At 43.9% G+C, this 19,111-nt stretch overlaps 1 protein-coding gene across 2 annotated transcripts; it reads left to right on the top strand.

Annotated features, from left to right (window-relative positions):
• The first annotated feature begins 675 nt into the window (after positions 1–675).
• On the top strand, positions 676–14,735 carry LOC149319282 (acetylserotonin O-methyltransferase-like). 2 transcript variants are annotated; one of them, XM_089508021.1, is made up of 8 exons: positions 676–868; positions 3,132–3,306; positions 5,298–5,427; positions 5,550–5,618; positions 6,805–6,923; positions 8,410–8,547; positions 12,842–12,964; positions 14,350–14,735. In XM_089508021.1, exons 1-8 carry the CDS (start codon positions 803–805, stop codon positions 14,556–14,558), a joined length of 1,029 nt encoding a protein of 342 aa, XP_089364147.1. In that variant the 5' UTR covers positions 676–802; the 3' UTR covers positions 14,559–14,735. The 2 variants fall into 2 exon arrangements, with proteins under 2 accessions (XP_089364147.1, XP_089364148.1); XM_089508022.1 differs by having other exon boundaries at positions 12,842–12,970; positions 14,353–14,735.
• Positions 14,736–19,111: the final 4,376 nt, after the last annotated feature.

Below are 19,111 nucleotides of genomic sequence, written 5' to 3'. Positions count from 1 at the left end.
ACGTGCATAGATTGACGTGTGAAGAGACCCATTGAACACCATTTTTAACTATTATTTTTTCTTTTTCTTTTTTTTCATGCCTGCTCGATCACCCCCCAAGTTATTCACACAGCTGAGAATGCAAATATTTTAGAAGAACTTGGAAACCCTCTGTCATCAATGATCCCAAGTTAAGTGGGCTTTTTGTCAGTCTCCCACGTCTAATAATATGCATTCAAAAATGCATGTGAACAACATTTTTTTGTGTGCTTTAAATGTGGGGGCCTTGAGCACTTGGTCTACCTGGTACTATATCAGTTGTATTCATCTGATTTTCTTCAGCATGCCATCTAGTTTGATTCTACAGAGTGAGTTTTGGTGTTCCACTTTTTCAAATTCTTTGAAACTCTTCAAACTTTTCTGGAAGGCTGTCAAATTTTTATTTTAGATTCTCCTATATCCTTGTCATACTCCTACTTTTCCCCGCCTTCCTTTTTTACTTGAATGTCACTATTGCTCATTTCCCAAAAGGTAGTCAGTTGGCTCTTTCTTCTTCTTTCTTTTCTCATATTTCAGTTTAAATGCGAATTTTCTGGACAACTGTGGCACAGTTTTGCAAATCTGGTTCACCATTTTTTGACATCAAACAGTTAACCATTTCTTAAAGGCTCCTATGTTTCACAATAGAGACATTGAGCAAGTACAGCACAGCAAGAAGATAAAAGGGTCTTCCTTGTGGCACTAAAGAAAGGTTTCTTCCTTGATACGTTTAAAACCACACAATCATCTAAGCAGGACTTGTGTGAGAAAGGAGTGGAAAAGGATGGATTCTGAAGAAGAAATGCTTAAAAGCTTATTTCAGCAACAACATGGATTTTTAATTTCAAAGGTAAGATTAGTAGATAACATGCATGCAAGTGTTAAAGCTTTAATAACTATCAAAACTTCACTTTTTTAATGAACGTGTGGCATGAAAAACTGTCCTTTTTGTACATCCTTGCTTCATTAAAAGTAATATTGCAGGAATCTCACCTTGTCTTAAATATGTTGTGTGTGTGTGTGTGTTTGTGTTTGTTTGTTCTTACTATAACTGAGCTGGGGATAAAGCTGATGATAACACGACAAATAAAGAATTATTTAATGACACTTTAAAAAGATTTTATCAAACATGCATTCCAGATAGCTTATACTTAGTGTTTCATCTGAAGGTCACATCCTTCTGGTGGACCTGACATATTCTGCCTATGTGAGAAAAAAGAGTCAAAGAAAAAATGCTTTTGGGCTTAGTAAAGAAGCTCCCATCTTTCCAAATCACCTGGCTGAGAGTAGCTGGGATGCAGTCACCCGGTGGCATCAGCAGCATTTTTAATGCAATAATTACTGTATGCATCCTGGAAGCGACTCTGTCCTGGGAGGGGTAAGTTGTTTTTTGGGTTTTTGTTTTATTTTGTTTTTTGGCAATGCGATAAACTCCTATATCACTTTGCTATGTGTATCCTGGCTTTAAAATGTTGCAATGGATATAAAATGCATGCCATAAAAGGTACGGCTATTCACAAAGTAGTGATTAGGGTAGCGTCAGAAAACACTGGAAATGTGTGTATATATTTTCATTTTTTCTTTTGACACTCTTTTTTTTCACATAGGCAGAATAGACATGACAGAGAGGGGTGGAAAAGTGGGGTGAGGAGAAAGTTGACTGGCTTTGAGAGCACTTTTGTGCTTCCTTCACTCAGTCCTGCAAGCCAGCTTGCTTCCAGACCTCAGCCTCTGCTGAATCCCAGACTTATAGCAGACTAATTCCTATTCTCCCTCACTGTCCTGTCATTTTAGGGAGACTTTTTAATCAGGACTGCTTAATCAGGCACTTTAACTGAACTTTATGAAAGGCTGGAAGGACAACAGCCCAAAGTGCAATATTAATTTGAGGTGCCCCCCTTAGTTCATATATAATCAAGAAAGAACAAACCAATAAAACAAACACCATGTGTCTGGCAATTGCACAACTGACTAGGAGCAACATTCACACCTGCAGACTTGTATGACTGTCAGGTCATTCACGGTTTCCTCCCTGAATGAAAAGAGATGGGTGGGAAACATGGTGGCTATGGGTCAGAGGCATCATGGTGTGATGTTTATCGCCCAAGCTGTTTCCTTCCCAGAGTATTCACAGTTAAAAAGCCATATGCAGTAATCCGTGTCCTACTTTTGTACTTTGACTTTCCTTTCTTAGAGGAGTCCAGAAGGTTTAAGCTTCTACTATACTATTTATCTGTCTTATTTACAGAATTTACAGGGCTCCACATGATGTTGTTCTAAAGTTGCAACTCTCCCTTGGTTTCCTACTATACTTTGCTATATTTCAAGCAACATCAGAACATGGTCAAAACAGCAAAAATTATTAATGTGGAAGAATGCACAAACTGCAGCAATTTGCTTTTTCTTGAGCCCATGAGGAAGGTCAAGTTTTCACCTCCTCCATTCCTCCCAGCTGAGTTCATTGACTATAAACTACTCTGGCACTTTGAACTCAGTTTGCAGCAGCTGAAGTTAACTGAGGATAAAAAGGAAATGTGGAAAGACGAGATGGAAACTGGGGCATTTTAAAAGCAGCTAAAAAAAGTGGAACAGACGAATTGGGACTGTCCCTACCAAACTGAGACACCTGAAGGGTTGCACTCACTGTTTGTTAATCCCTTACAAATGTAAAAATGGACCATAACAGCAATAATAGTAACAAATGCCTGGTGTCTGGTACAGATGGATGGGAAGCGCCATAACCAGGCTGAAACTAGGGTTCGGGAGTGTGTGGCAACAGCACACTCCTGAACTCTAGTGTGTGGCAACGGTACCATTATGGCGGCCTCCAGTCCACACGGGGGCCACCATGATTGTGCAGTATCCACACGTCACAAACAGTAAGTGGCGTCATGGTGGCGCCCTTTCCTATTTCTGGTGCTGCAAAAAAGAAGCCGCTCTAGATTGTTTCTTTTTGGCAGCGTGTCGGTGTTGAACGTGCGGCTGCTGCAGCACCAATAGGGGAAAAGACGAGAGGCACAGAGCCGCCCATCTGTTGAGCCCCAGTGTTAACCTTTATAACTGCCAAGTATCTGAATTTTCCCTTTTTGTACACATACCTCTTTTCTTTGCAGATTATATTTACTGCTAGTGAACTTGGAGTGTTTGACCTACTTTTGGAGTCAGGAGACACATTGACCTCTGCAGCTATTGCTGAACGCCTGGGTACCAGCCATGTAGGAATGGAGAGGCTGCTGGAGGCCTGTGTGGGTTTGAAGTTACTAAGAATGGAGAGGAAGAACAATGAAGGTAACCATATTAGAAGAAGGAAGGAACTTGGGTTACCCCTTGATGGCAATACACTGAATTGTGTAGTCAAGATGATCCCAGACCTTGAGGTTTCTGGGCCAAAACCTGCAACCTAGGGAATGCTCCCAGTTATGCATTAAGTACCAGTCACAGTGGCTCACAGCTTGTTGTTCGAACACACACACCGAACGTATCTTCCCATTTGCAAATTAAGACTTAGCTAAAGAAGTTTTTCCCAGATCAAGGTGAAATGAGGGCATACTTCCCTCTCACTTCCTATAAATAATGTTTAAATCTAGACTACTGGCTTCTAGCTAGTAGCTGTATGTAGAGCAGAACAGAGACTGAGGCCCTCTGCCACAAAGACAGAGAGGGAAAGAAGAAACTAAGGGCCTTATCACACGAGGGATTTTGCAGTTCAGATCTGGAATCACTGCGGGTCCAGCCATGCGTATTCATATTATAATGTGATCAGATATGATTGCTTTCTATGGGGGGGGGGGGTCGTTCCAAGGCGGATCCACAGTCAATTCAGAGTGACTCCTCATTTTTGTGAATTTGGTAACAATTCACAAAAATTGTTTACAAGCTCACTATGATTTCACTTTGAATTGGTCTGGTGTGGAAGATCACCCCGATCTTGCCCCCAGTGACCCCCTGCCACCTTTCCCATCATCTCCTGCCTTCTCCTTCACCCCAATCTCACCCCCTCTGGCACTCTGCCACCTGTCCCATCATCCCCTGCCTGCTCCTTCACCGCAGTCTCGCCCCCAGTGACCCCCTGCCACGTGTCCCATCATCCCCTGTCTCCACCCTGATCTCACCCGCTCTGGCAGCCTGCCACCTGTCCCATCATCCCCTGCCTCCTCCTTCACCCCGATCTCACCCCCAGTGACCCCCTGCCACCTGTCCCATCATCCCCTGCCTGCTCCTTCACCCCAATCTTGCCCCCAGTGACCCCCTGCCACTTGTCCCAACATCCCTTGCCTCCTCCTTCACCCTGATCTCACCCCCTCTGGCACTCTGCCACCTGTCCCATCATCCCCTGCCTCCTCCTTCCCCCTGATCTCACCCCCTCTGCCACTCTGCCACCTGTCCCATCATCCTCTGCTTCCTCCTTCAACCCTATCTTGCCCCCAGTGACCCCCTGCGACCTGTCCCATCATCCCCCGCCTGCTCCTTCACGCCGATCTTGCTGCCTCTGCCACCCTGCCACCTGTTCCATCATTCCCTGCCTCCTCCTTCACCCTGATGAAGGATGACAGCTAAGGAGGGGGCAGGAAAGGATGTCAGCATCCAGAGCCCCACTGACCATGCGCAAGGGTGCCAATTTGAATCGTTGAATCCCTTTGGTATGGTAATACAATGTGCACTCAGTCTGCTTTTCCCAAATAGAGACCACAGTTTCATTCCTCAGGTATGATAATACATCACGTGAATTGCTTTGGATCCGAAGTGACTCTGCTACCCCCTCGCTTCAGAAGGACTTTGAATTGGAGCTCCTGTTTCACGTGTGATAAGGCCCTAAGTAAATAAACCATGGACACCTTGAAGTATATTGACAAGTTTTGGCAACCAGTAAATTAATCCTTGCAAATTTCCTCTTACTTAGAGCTGAGCCCCCAAAACTACAGAATTTGTACCCTTGTCTCCTGCCTGGAGGTGACCAGTGAAAACTGGAGACTCAGGAACAGGTCTTGAGATCTGACAAACCTTGTTGTCTTCAAGTAATTTCTGACTTATGGGGTTTTCTTGGCAAGATTTGTTCGGGGGTGTATATGGCTTTGCCTTCCTTTGAGGCTGAGAAAGTGTGTCCTACCCAGAGGTCACCCGGTGGTTTTTCCATGACTGTGCAGGGATATGAACCATGGTCTCCAGAGTCATTATGCAACACTTGATTCCACTAGGGCTGCTCTCCCTATTTTCACCTATCTCTTATTTTATTTCTCTCATGGTTTTACAATAGAATGTTTTATCTCCTTTATTTTAAGGTCTTTATGGAAACACAGACCTTGCCAACCTCTGCCTTGCTAAATCAAGCCCTAAGTCTCAGTATCAATACATGAAGTTCTGCTCTGAGCACTTCTATCCAAATTTACAGTACTTGGCACAGGCTGTGAGGTAAGGAGTGAACTGCAAATAACCTCTAAAGGTTGGGAAAGTTGCTTTCAAGTTGCTTTTTTATTTACAGCAACTGTATTAATGAGAGATATCCAAGTGACCCAGTTGTTCTTCTATTTCAGGGAAGGAAAAGAACAGATCCAATCAATATGTGGCACTTCAGAAAAAGATTTTTATAAAGCCACGAGCAGGTAACTAGTATTTTGTATCTGATACCTGAAGATACCTTCTTTAGGATAATGTAAACCTTGCATAACTATGCAAAACATTTTTGTTTGTTGTTGTTAGCTGCCCTTGAGTCAAGCCCAACTAATGGTGACCCTGTGGATGAGACATCTCCAAGCCCCTCTGTCCTCCACTGCTCTTCTCAAGTCCTGTAAATTCAGGCTTGAATTCTCCCTGATTGAGTCTATGCATCTGGCATGAGGTCTTCCTATGTTTCTGCTGCCTTCCACCTTCCTCAGCATGACTCACTTTTCCAGTGAGCCGAGCCTTCTTATCATGCAGCCAAAATATGACAGCCTCATTTTTGTCATATTGGCCCATTACAAACGGGCATAAAGTACGGACTGGGTCTGTATTAGGATTAGAAAGTGGCGTCCTTTCCAGATGCCCCTAACCCTAATACAGACCCAGTCTGTACAAAATGGCGGCGCCTGTTCCACACGGGGGCCGCCATCTCTACGTAGCGGACGCACTGCATCCGCACGTGCACAGCATATATGATGCTGCGAGTGTGCCATTGGCACCTTGTGGCGTCATATCTGCACCGTGGGAAGAAGCGCCATTTTGGGGCTTCTTTTTGCTCCGCGAGGGAGCCGCGCGGTTTGGCTGCTGCGGCTCCCTCGCGGAGCAACCGGCAGCGGCGTGAGACTTCCCCTTCTGGGTGGTCTGTAACGCACCATAGACTTCCGTGGAAAGTTCAGGCTTGATATGTTCTGTCTTTTTTGCTGTCCATGGTATCCTCAGTACTCTTTTCCTGCACTGCATCTCAAATGAGTTTTCCTCCTATTTGCTTTTTTTACTGTCTGGCTCTCACATCTATACATGGTGATGGGAAATACAATGAATTTGATTATTCTAGCTTTTGTTTTCAGTTGTATATTTTGACACTTTAGGATCATGTCCAGTACTTTCATGGCTTGTTGTGAAGCTCTCTGTTATAGTACTGAGTGACCTAACAGGTCAAATGGGGTTAGTTTGCTTATTATTTTTAAAACATTTGAAATCAGAATCCCAATAGCCATGCAAAATTGTTGATAATGGTATTCTTTTTTGCTTATTACAAGTGTTATCCTGCATGTTTGCAGCTACATGTCAGACTTTGTATTCAGCCATTCTTTCTGCTTATCTTTCATTCTGATTTTGATTTCCCAGTTCAAAGGAAGAGCTGCAAAGATTCTCCAGTGCCCTCGAGGATGCCTGGAGTCTGTATGGTGAGGAAGTAATGTCTGCAATGGATCTTTCTTGTTTCCACATTGTTTGTGATTTGGGAGGTAAGTAGCAGAAATTTTACTTAAAAAGCTGCTTTTCTTTATTTGGAATTTCAACACTATTGATTTGGGGGATGGCCTGTTAAGTTGACTTTCATCCCTGTGATTCTTTGGTGGCAAAAGTAGTATAGCTCTACCTCAGTACCACTGTATGTTCTATCATTACTTTAATACAGATTATTTCCTTTATTCAAGAGCCAGCATGGTGTAGTGGTTTGAGTGCTGTACTATGACTCTGGAGACCAGGGTTCATATCCCCACTCAGCAATGAAAATTCACTGGATGAACCTGGGCAAGCCATAACAGATTACTGCACTGACAAAAAAACTCAACTGCTCCCCAATGGGATACAGTTGAGTTGTGGGTTGCTACAGGCAATAAATACCCCATATTCTATCATACTTAATTTGTTGCCAGTGCAGCTGGGTTGTAATCACCTGGTGGCATCGGCGGCAAATTAAATATGGTAGAACCAAGAGCTAGTGAGAGAAAAGCGGGAAGAGAACGAGGAACACCATTGCACCCTCCTCCCTCTCTCTCTCTCTCTCTCTCCCTCTGTGTGTGTGTGTGTGTGTGTGTATCTCAGAGTCTGTCTCACAGCAGCAGGCTCTGAAGGGCCAGAAAACATGGGTATTCACCATCCCTCCAGCTCTTCATTCAACATTCATCTTTCCCCCATTTCTTCTGAATGCAAAACTGAAAGGAGAAACTCAAGAGCTCCATGGAAGCTTTCTGTTGCTTCCCCCCCCCCCCAAACTGGATAAAATTGCTGCTGCTAGTAAGAGAGGGAAAGGGAGAAGAATCTGGGAAGGGCAGCTCCCGTGTTTGCAAATCGACTCACTGATGTTGTTCAGAGCTGGGATGCAGCCAGGATGCAGTCGCCCGGCAGCATTGGCAGCATTTTGAATGAATAGCTGGAGCCACACTTGGTGACACCAACCCTAGTGATGCCACTATATGGGAATTACATTTTGTGAGTAACAGTACAAAAAAAGCATTACTAAGGATTCTGTATGGTGTCGTAATGGGAGGTCAGTGAGGGAGAGGGTGACACCATGGGTTATTGCATCAGGTGACACCAACCCTAGTGATGCCACTGAGTGGTATCACAACCATGTTCTTTTGTTGTTCATAACTGGCATAAAAATAACTTCATCTCAGGCTGACTCTATGAATGAGAGGCTTCCAAGTCACCTTAACATCAATAGCCCTGTTCAGGTCCTGCAGACTCAGAGCTGTGGCTTTCTTGGATTGAGTGCATCCATTTGGAATGCTGTCATTCTCTTTTTGTACTGCCTTTTATTTTACCACGCATTATTGTCTTTTTTTTTTTTAGTGAGTCATGTCTTTCCATATATAATAATAATCTGTACCCTAGTTTCAAAAGAAATTAAAATTCCTGAACAAAATTTCATACAGAAAATTTAGGAAGAAGTTCAAAAGACATTTATTTGTTTGTTTGTTTTCCATTCTGTTCTTTTTTTTAAAGGATGTAGTGATGCATTTGCGAAAAAATATATTTCATTGTACCCAAATTCTAAAGTGACCATTTTTGACCTACCTGAAGTGGTGGAAACAACAAAGCATCTTGCGTCATCAGAGGAACAGCGGATTACTTTTCAGGGTGGTAAGATATGGTTTTTGCAGACATAGCTAGATTTAAAATTTAGATACTACTTCCCTCTACAAGGCAGATACCTGTATAAAAAGCATCAGGGATCACCAGTGTATACTTCATTAAGTTATGGAGCAGAGAAGCATCAATACTTACATAAAGTGATCAGTGGAAGAGGAGGCAACTGGGTATTAGATGAGCTCTTCCATTTCCCCTGTCTTCCTATCATTAGGCCAAATGCCTTCTTGGATTTTGAGGTCACTTCTTTCCTCTTAAAGAAATTGGGCTGTCTCTTTGGTCCTCTTTGTTCAGCCTCAGGAAATGTTTGTAGTTTACATAACATGCATGATAGACAGCTTTCTTGTAACCAACTACTGTATTGCTCCACTCCTTTGGTCTATCTCCTTTCCTATCCTAAGATGGATTTCCTGAGACAATCAACATTCTCCCCCTCTTTCTATCCTTAGGTATCTTTCTTAGATGGTGAGGACACTTCTGAGTTAAAGAAGCTGATTTCAGAGACACTAGAGTTTATCGCATGGGGGTTAAACCGCTCCCCAGCGCGTTCCAACGGGGGCGAGCGGGGGCGCGCACGGAACGCGATGGGCACCGGATGGGGCCCAAAACGCGACTTTACCGCATGGGGGGACGCCGCCGCCGCGCATTCCCATCGCGTCCCAATTCGGTTCCAGAGGGCGCCATTTCTGCAAACTGTTTCAAAGCGTCCCCAGAAATGGCGCCCTCTGGAAGCGAATTGGGACGCGATGGGAACGCGCGGCAGCGGCGGTGTCCCCCCGTGCGATAAAGTCGCGTTTTGGGCCCCATCCGGTGCCCATCGCGTTCCGTGCGCGCCCCCGCTCGCCCCCATTAGAACGTGCTGGGGAGCGGTTTAACCCCCATGCGATAAACTTCATAGCCAAGTTAATCTGGGATATCAGTATGCAAAGAGATCTTGTGGCATTTTTGACTGTGCAAAAGAAGTTGTGCATAAACTTTCACAGACTTGATCTGCTTCCTCTGTTCACTCCATGCATCTGAGAAAGTAGACCAAGGTCCAAAGCACATTGAAGAAATAATCCAGTTTGAGGCTGCTTTAACTGCCCTGGTTCAGTGCAATGGAATCCTGGGAATTGTAGTTTATTATGGCACTAGAGCTCTCTGACAAGATATGGCTAAATGTCTCACAAAACGACAGTTCCTGGGATTGCCAAGTATTATGTCAGGGCAGTTAAAGTGGTCTCTCACAGGATTATTTCTGCATTGTATTTTGGTCCCAGGTGTATGGAGATTTTCAGATGGTAGGGGCAGGAGTAAAAGGGATATTCCCAGCAAAGTCACACAATTGTGCCGAAGATTTTCAGACAACGTCGCACTGATCCCTAGCTTCTTCTGGGAAGAACCAGGAATGCTCCAGCTACAAACCATTTACAGGGCTTTCCCATGAATAGTTTGTTGCTGGAGCATTCCTGGTTCTTCCTAGAAGAAGTCCTGGATCAGTGTGACATCATCTGAAAATCTTCAGTGCAATTGCACGACTTTACTGGGAGAATGTCTTTCACTCTCGGCTTTTTTCCCCATCTGAAAATCTCCTTAGAAAGCTTGTGCTACAACATCTTTTGCACAATTAATCTAAAAGGTGCTACAATAACTCGTTGCTTAATGAAGCTGGTTTGTCTCTTTGTTCACCTTTGTCCAGCCTCAGGAATAGTTGACAGTTTATCCAAAATACATGACAGATAACTTTATTGTTAACAAGTATTGCTCAGCTCATTTTGTCTATCTCCTTCCCTATCCCAAGATGGATTTCCAGAAACAGAAAAGGTAACTTTCCCGTTTTAATACCTCATATTCAGAGTACTCCTATTCCTACCATACACTCATATTGTACTAGTCCCACTGTACTCTGAATAATACAAATGCTGTAATGTTCCTACAGTTGTCACTTTCACAAGGCTTTCCATTAGTCAGAGTCAGGCAATTACCTCAGGCACCAGATGCTGGGAGAAAGCATGGCAGTTCTCTAACCACCCCTCTTGCGCTCACAGCCATCCCCTCTGCTCTATGTGTGCCTCACAGTTTATAATACACCTTCCAAACTGGTCTAAGTCTAACCTGCGGACCTCAGCACAGGGGAAGACGTTATCTTTTCAACAGTGGTAAAGTAAAATTCTGCTCTCAAACCAGCATTGCTCCTGTACATGGAATGGCATAAGGGTTCCTATCCTTTGCTACAGGCAATAAAGCTGCTTAGCGTATGGCCTCAGTATCCATGGGTTCAGTGTCTGCAAATTTGAGCAACTGCAGATTGAAATGAAGAAAGAGTTGTTTGTTTGTTTTTTACCTGTGATTGATTGCAGGCAAACTGAAAAGCTGTCCCAGGCAATAGTGGATGCTGTGGTGACAAGACCTGAACGCCAGGCAAACACTCTTTCTTTTTTGGCTGTGGTAATTCTGCTCTTTCCTTCAAAAGACAGAGGTGGGGGCTGGTGTCCTCACAACAGCAAGCAGGAAGAATGTGTGCCTTGCACTTGGGGCTTGCTGCCATCGCTCTTTTCCCCCCTTGGAAGTCAGTTCCAGGAAGGAGTTAGCAGGGGAGTTAGCAAGCGCTTGGCACTTGGAGCTTTGAGCCCCTTCAGATAGTGGCAGTGTTCCCACTTGCAATTTACAATGCTTTAAAATACACCGGTATCAGTTAAATCGATTCAAAATAACCCTGGTTGTATCCCACGTTCCGAATCGCTTTTTTTTCTTCGTTCTCATTTACCAACTGATTCGCTTTAAGTGATCTTCTTTCGTTCCTATTCAAATAAAACAGTGTATATACAAACCGGTTTTAGCCTTATTTCGTTCCCACTCACCATTTTGGGGCTGTCAATCAAAGCAACGTCATTATAACGTCACTTTTAAATTTCATGGTTTGTTATAAAAGAGCCAATGAGGAGGCGCTTAAAGTGCCTATGAGTCCTGCAATTATTTGTGGGGAAGGATGGTTGAGGGAGAGAAAACTGCCTCCCCAAAGCACTTGCCTTGGAAGAAAGACCCCAGGCTGGGGGAGGCAGCGCTGCCTTGGGCCTGAGGTGGCAAGGAGGGAAGGAGAAGTTGGCACGGGCCGTTTCTCTTTCCCTCCTTGCCTTCCCAAACTGAAGGCAGCACTGCCTTGGGTCTGAGATGGCAAGGAGGGAAGGAGAAGTTGGCACGGGCCGTTTCTCTTTCCCTCCTTGCCTTCCCAAACCGAAGGCAGCGCTGCCTTGGGTCTGAGGTGACAAGGAGGGAAGGAGAAGTTGGCACGGGCCATTTCTCTTTCCCTCCTTGCCTTCCCAAACCGAAGGCATTTGAAAATTTTGTCTTACATTTTTCCTACATTTGTCCAGGTTAGGAGGTCCAGACTTATGGCAACCCTACTTTAAGAGTCCTTTGGCAGATGCAGGCGCTTGAGTGGCCGGGACTTCAGGCGCTTAAAGCGCTGAAGAGATTAAGCGCCTGTAAACCATTAAATTAAAAAATAAAAAAATCCTTATCAGTGGACAAAGGGGTGAGGGAAGCAAAGATGGCGACTGCCACGACGGATGGGGACAAGAAAGGGAGACTCCCCCGAGCCAGCCCATCACGCTCCGCTCCTCCCATCCAGCTAACCCGATTTCTGAGGCTGATCGTTTCTACTTCAATAATCCAATTCCTATCTCGGATCAAGGAAAAAATGTAGGTTCGACCCTTCTATTTTTTTTAACATGGGTTATACGCCTTTAACACGGATTAAATTAAAATCCGCTTTACGATTCGCATTTTAGTGGGAACGATTGCGGGTTGCTCTAGAACTGTTCTAGAGTTAATTCGGTTTCTAATAGGAACGATGTACCTTGGAATCGATTTGTAGCATGGAATATAAGCCAATGGGAACACCCCCGATGAAGTCAATCATGGAATGATGCTGGTCAAAACTGTATCTTCTGTGCTGAAGCATAATAAAACCTTCATCCAAAAACATCCTTCCTGCACCAGGCTAAAGCTTTAGGATGGAGGAAGGTAGCTGCAAAAAGCCTCAAGCTCCAGGACTTGTGGCTTCTATGTCCCTTACTAACCCTTTCCTCGGATTGATTTCCATCAGCCATGGGCACAGGGGAGGGAGGGGAGGTGGCAGTGATTTTAAATTTTAAATATCGATTTGGGCAGCTCCATTTTTTTATATGTACATGGGAGGGGGAGGGTATCCTGGAAACTCTGACAGATAGAGAAGGCTCATTATAGTTCTAGATATAAAAAGTGTTTTCCAGAAGGTTGAAATAATTGATGTCTTCTTATACTGCAGGTGATTTTTTTAATGATCAAGTTCCAGAAGCTGATCTGTATACATTGGCTAGAGTTCTTCATGGCTGGGATGATGAGAAATGTGTAACTCTGCTAAATAAATTAAACAAGGCCTGTAAACCTGGTATGTGTATTTAGATTTCCTCCTTGAAATTTCTTTCTTTCTTTCTTTTTGCTCTCTGGAAGCATCCTTCCTTCTTCCAGTGTCTTCAAAGTATCAAGTGAATACAATATTCTCAGGCCCATTATCTACATAGGGCCATTAACCCATGGGCTGACCTGCCCTAGAAGCAACAGTAAATGACTCATGTTGCGAAGAAAGTTTTCATCATCTAATTTGAGGTGGGATCAAATTATTCTGTTATAATAATCAGTTAAAGGAGGGGTGGGCAAAGTATAGTACTCCATTTGCTTTTGAATTGCTTTTTCTATCATCCTTCATAAGCACAGCTAATGGTGAGAAATGCTGGAGTTGCAGTCCAACAACATAACTATCAGAGCCAGGATAAACCACTGCATTGCAGGAACATTGTTCCTGAGTGGTTATTGGAGCCATTGTGTCACTATTGGTCCTTTTCTATATAGTGAACCTCTGCATATTCTGGGGCTGTTCTATTTCTGAGAAGATATAAGAATATGTCCTTTCTTAATATGGTTGGAATTTGGTAAAGAGTTCATCTAGCCTGGACAAATACACCAGGATATAGAGTTTTCAATGGAACTGTGGAAACTATAGTATAAAAACTGTTGTGGTTGTTTTTTACAAGAGTGGAAACACTGTGTATGAGATCTTGCTGCCAAGGAAGACTACACAATTTGTAGCAGTTCCCTTTCTGGGCCCCAAAGATGGAGGGAAGTCATTGACCTGGGCTGCAGGGAGGAAACCTTTGCCTTCTAGACACCATGGGAAATGGCAGTATCAGTGTACAGTTACCCACCCACATTCACTGGTTTTCCATTTGCATATTTGATGATTCATTGATTTGATTAATATGTTCTCGCTAGGAATCTGTAGGTCTTCCAGTGTGATTGTATGGTCAGCTTCCACCGCAGAGTCATGCTGGAGAACCTAGAGATTCTTAGAGACGTATGCTCTTAGATTTTTTTAAAAACAGCATTTACAATTTGTATTTAATTAAATTGTGCTTTTCTTCACTTTTGCAGGGGAGGAGGCTGTGCCCCTAATCCCTGTTGATGTTGCAGACTAACTGTAGTCCCTTGCTATTCCTATCTCACCCTCCAAATGATCCCACCCCCCATTATCATTATATTTAACTAGATAGTGATGGGAAGATTAAGATTTCCCATTCATGGGTTCTGAGGTGTGCATCTGTATATGTAGAAGTCATTGTGGGCCAAAAACCTTGAGAACCAGAAAACACATCTTATTTCTTTATATACTGGCACACAGTATATAAGTTTTTATTATGAGAGGAACCATGTTCAAAACTTTCCAAAAAGGTGTAGAAATAGGTAATGATATTATCTCTTTCCCAACTCACTTAACAGGAGGTGGTGTGTTAATAGTGGACACAATTCTCAATGAAGACAGAAATGGGCCTTTAGAAGCCCACATCTACTCCATACTGATGTTGCTTTACACTAAAGGAAAAGAACGGACCTCATCTGAGTACAATGCACTCCTTGGTGCAGCTGGCTTCAAGGTGATTCAGTTCAAGAAAGGAAGACTCTTTGGTGTTGTTTTGGGAAGAAAATAAAGTGATCTCTCCATTCTTATTCTTACCTTAAAGAGGGATGGGAAGCTTTTGGCTGTTTGGATGTTGTTGGACTCCACTTACTCTCATCTCCCACTCACCTGGCCAGTGGTGACATATGATGGGAGTAAGAGTTCATCATCATGTAGAATTCCATTGGTTCCCTACAGAAATCTAAAACAACAAATTATTAAAATAATTTGTGACTGTTTTTAATTAATGTTTGACAATAACAATCTAATTTACAGTCAAAATAATATACAATCAGAGATTTAAAAAACCAGAGCGGGAAAGACAAAGAAGAGAAAAAGAAGGGGGAAAAGAAAAAGAAAGAAAGAATGGAAAGAGAGAGAAAGAGAATGAGAAAGAGAAAAGAAAAAAAGACCTATAATTGATGCATAGGAGGGCTCTGACCTCCCAATTCTGACTGTAATAAAAAAAAAAAGGGGGGGGGGGAGAAAAGAAATTATTCTACCTTTACAGATCCAACTAAATAATTCTACTAAAATTACTAATAGACATCACCACAAATTATTATATCATTAGATTTCTTGTTGCTCAAAAAGTCCATAAACCATTCACAATTTTTCATAAAGTCTTCAATTGTGAGTTTTATCCTTAAAACTCGCAATGGGGCCATTCAGACTACCGTTTACTCCAGTTCAGGAACTGGATTAAAAGCAGGAAGTTCATATTGGCCCTGATTCTTCTATATCTGAATTTGAGGTTTGCACACCTGTTCAGGGGCAAATGCCCCTTGGCACAGGTCTTTTGAAAGTGGAGTTTTACCTGTATCTTTTGAGAAAAACCTGGTCTTGGCAAATATGAACTTGGCCCCGGTCATGTTTGGGTCAAGTTCAGGGGAAGGATTAGGTCAGAGGGAGGGCAGAGGACAGAACATGCCTCCCCTTCATCAGGGTGAAGGAGGAGGAGGAGGATGAAGGAGCAGGAGGAAGGGAGCCATGGAGGGCAGGATCAGGGCAAAGGAGGAAGAGGAGGCGGAGGAAGGAGCAGGGCGAAGGGTCAAGTTCAGGGGAGGGATTAGGTGAGAGGGAGTGCAGAGGGCGGAACATGCCTCCCCTTCATCGGGGTGAAGGAGGAGGAGGAGGAAGGAGCAGGAGGAATGGTGCCATGGAGGGCAGGATCAGGGCAAAAGAGGAGGAGGGGGAGGAGGAAGGAGCAGGACGAAGGGTCAAGTTCAGGGGAGGGATTAGGTCAGAGGAAGGGCAGAGGGCAGAACATGCCTCCCCTTCATCAGGGTGAAGGAGGAGGAGGAGGAGGAAGGAGCAGGAGGAAGGGAGCCATGGAGGGCAGGATCAGGGCAAAGGAGGAGGAGCAGGAAGGAGCAGGAGGAAGGGAGCCATGGAGGGCAGGATCAGGGCGAAGGAGGAAGAGGAGGAGGAGGAAGGAGCAGGACGAAGGGTCAAGTTCAGGGGAGGGATTAGGTGAGAGGGACTGCAGAGGGCGGAACATGCCTCCCCTTCGTCGGGGTGAAGGAGGAGGAGGAGGAAAGAGCAGGAGGAATGGTGCCATGGAGGACAGGATCAGGGCAAAAGAGGAGGAGGAGGAGGAGGAAGGAGCAGAACGAAGGGTCAAGTTCAGGGGAGGGATTAAGTCAGAGGGAGGGCAGAGAGCGTGAACATGCCTCTCCTCTCGCAGGCAGTTTTCTCTCTCTCTCTCTTTTTTCTTTGTATTTTTTTTGACAGACTATGCGAATAGTTCTATTGATACATTTTGATAGTGTGTCTGCTTGTGCTACATTTCCCTTTCATTTGCTTGCTCCCAGCATGGCATCTCACTTTGCAAGAGGTTTTTTTTAAAAAAAAATTGTCTGTGTGTGTGTGTGTGTGTGTGTGTGTGTGTGTGTAATATGCGAATGCTACAATGCGAATGTTACAAATGTTTCTCTTTCAATCTGGCAAATTGACAGAATGCTTTTGCTATGTATATGTATGTTATGTGAGGCATTCTGAGGTGGCAAAGCAAGAGGATGCAGAGGTGGCATTCTGAGGTGAGGATAGATGGCATTTTGGGGTTGAAAACAGAGGCAGAGCAAGGAGATCCAAAGAGGAGGGAAGGATAGATTGCATTTTGGGGTGGCAATTGGAGGGAAAACAAAGCAAGAGGATTCAGATGTCATTTTTTCAGTGGAACAATGTGAATAACCTCACTCACGCATTCAGGGTTTGTCATTCACACTATGGAACCACATCTCACTGCAAACCACATGTCTCCATATCTATGCAAGTTCAGTTGCTCACATGTGCCAGCACCTTTCAGCTGGGCAGAGGCTCCTCCTCGCACCATTTGAAGGAGTCAGCATCTTTTTCTCTCTCTCCCTTTTCCATCTCTGGCTCTTTTCTCCTCTCTTGGTTTCAGCGGTGGCTCTTCCACTGGGAAAGGGGCAGCACTTTCTGACCATGGATCTGTTGAAGATGTGAATGTATTTGAAATGCATTGAAGGCATGCAGAGTTTAACTCTGAATTATCCCGGGTCTATTCGCATTGGTTATTCACAGTGCCGACAATACAGATGTTTTCTTTAAAAGCTCAGAAAAAACTCCAATATCAATTATCCCAGGATAAGTGGGGTTTTTTTTGCAGCCCCTCCCAAATTTAATTGGGTGTATTTGGGATGAATGTGAACAACAGAGATTCATCCTAGATTATTTTCACCACCTGAAGAGGGCATCCAGACAGTGAAAAAAAAAAAAATCCTAGATGAACATGGGTTGAATCTTTGTTGTTCACATGCCCTTGGTCAAGAAGCTATAACTTTATAGCTTGTTAAAGAGCTTAACAATAATAATAATAATAATAAAAATTTTATTTGTATACCGCCCTTCCCACGATCAGGGCGGTGAACAGCAAATCAAAACAATACAATACATACATCAACAAGAAGACAACAATACAAATACAATAAACTATTAAAATCAGTATTAAAAACCCCATCAGCCAGCTACCCTTGCTGTCAGAGGGGGGGAGACTAGCTGGAACTTGTGTTGGGGAATGCTGATCGGAACAGGAAGGTTTTCAACTCCCTCCTGAACTGGGCCAGGGAGGTGGCCGAGCGGAGCTCAATGGGCAGCGTATTCCAGAGGGTTGGGGCGACGATGGAATATGATCTCCTTGTTGTGGAGACTAATCTAGCCCCTGGGACCCTCAGTAGTTGCTGCCCAGATATTCTGAGGGTGCGGGGCGGAATGTATGGGGAGAGACGGTCCTCAAGGTAGCCTGGGCCCAAGCCATGTAGGGCTTTATAGGTTATAACCAACACCAACAACAACCAACAAGAATTTGGTGGCTTTGTGTTAAGATGCCAGTTCTGATAATTGGAAGGTTGGCAGTTTGAGGCCTGAGTGCTGCATGATAGGGTAAACTCCTGTCACTAGTCTCAGCTTCAGCCAACCTAGCAGTTCAAAAACATGCAAATGCAAATAGATAGATATGTACCACTTCTCAGTGGGAAGGTAACAGCGTTCAGTGCAGTCATGCTGGCCAGATGACCACCAGAGCAGTCCTCAGACAATACTGAGCACTGCCCCCCACAGTCGGTTATGACTAGATATTCGTCATGGGACTACCTTTACCTTTAAAGTGTTTATGAAAGCATTAAGTAACAAATATCTTGAATATTTAACAGATAGTGAAGAGAATTCATTACATCAGTACCCATACCTCCCTCTTTGTTGCTGATTCCTCTGCCCTCATGGGATGCACCACATTACACAAAGGGCAGAACAAAGCAGTCACCCAGGTGATTCTTCCTCTCTCCTTCCCTTGGCTCAGACTGATTCAGTACACTGCAGAATTCATACAATTTGACGCTGCTTTAACTGTCATAGCTCCATCCCGTGGAATGCTGGGATTTGTAATTTGTTGTGGCACTAGAGCTCTCTGGCACTGAAAGCTAAATATCTCTCAAAAGTACAAATCCCCGGTTTCCAGAGCATTGGGTCATGACAGTTAAAGCGGTATGAAACTGTATTCATGCTGCAGTGCAGGTGCAGCCCTAGTAACATATAACAGGCAGAAACACAGTTATAATACATTCGAAAGTAGCAAAGCATAGCCTTGGGTGTTACAGGCAAAAATGTAACCCAGCCAGTACAAGACAACACATGCTTTTTGGCTGCTTGGAGAATCCAGCCTCACCCTCATACACTCACAGGGACTGGCCAATTCTCTCTGTCTCTCTTTCTGACATCAGCAGAGTAGAATGGAAGAAAGCAGAAAAGGCAGGCTAAACATTTCCAAGTCTTTTTCCAACCCAGCAGACATGACTTTCTAACATAGCTCATGTTTTCATTGTGATTCTTGTCTATTTGTCTTTCTGCATCTGACAAAACAGAGTAAGTAGAATTAGAGCAGAATAGTAGCATTCTTTGGTTGTACCTTACCACATGACACTGAGTCTGCCCAGTAATTGGTCTGTAGTCCATTCATTGCTGGAACACTCCTGCTCATTGACAGGAAAATCTCATCAGTGCCTCCCAATTAAGCTGTTTTTCCATAGTCCTAGCAGGTGTGATAAATAATATTCCAGAAGCAAT

The sequence above is a fragment of the Sceloporus occidentalis genome, unplaced genomic scaffold (genome assembly GCF_023333645.1).
Source record: "Sceloporus occidentalis isolate IW3139 unplaced genomic scaffold, rSceOcc1.0.p SCAF_2, whole genome shotgun sequence".
Classification (NCBI taxonomy): Eukaryota; Metazoa; Chordata; class Lepidosauria; order Squamata; family Phrynosomatidae; genus Sceloporus; species Sceloporus occidentalis.
Note: the sequence above shows the minus strand (reverse complement) of the source record. Positions and strands in the feature narration are given on the sequence as shown.

Excerpts from the sequence above, each read along its gene's own strand:
- LOC149319282 (XM_089508022.1), top strand. The coding sequence starts at position 803 with ATGGATTCTGAAGAAGAAATGCTTAAAAGCTTATTTCAGCAACAACAT. Across the intron at positions 869-3,131 it reads ATGGATTTTTAATTTCAAAG|ATTATATTTACTGCTAGTGA; the intron begins GTAAGATTAGTA and ends TTTTCTTTGCAG. Across the intron at positions 12,971-14,352 it reads GGCCTGTAAACCTGGTATGT|GTGGTGTGTTAATAGTGGAC; the intron begins GTATTTAGATTT and ends ACTTAACAGGAG.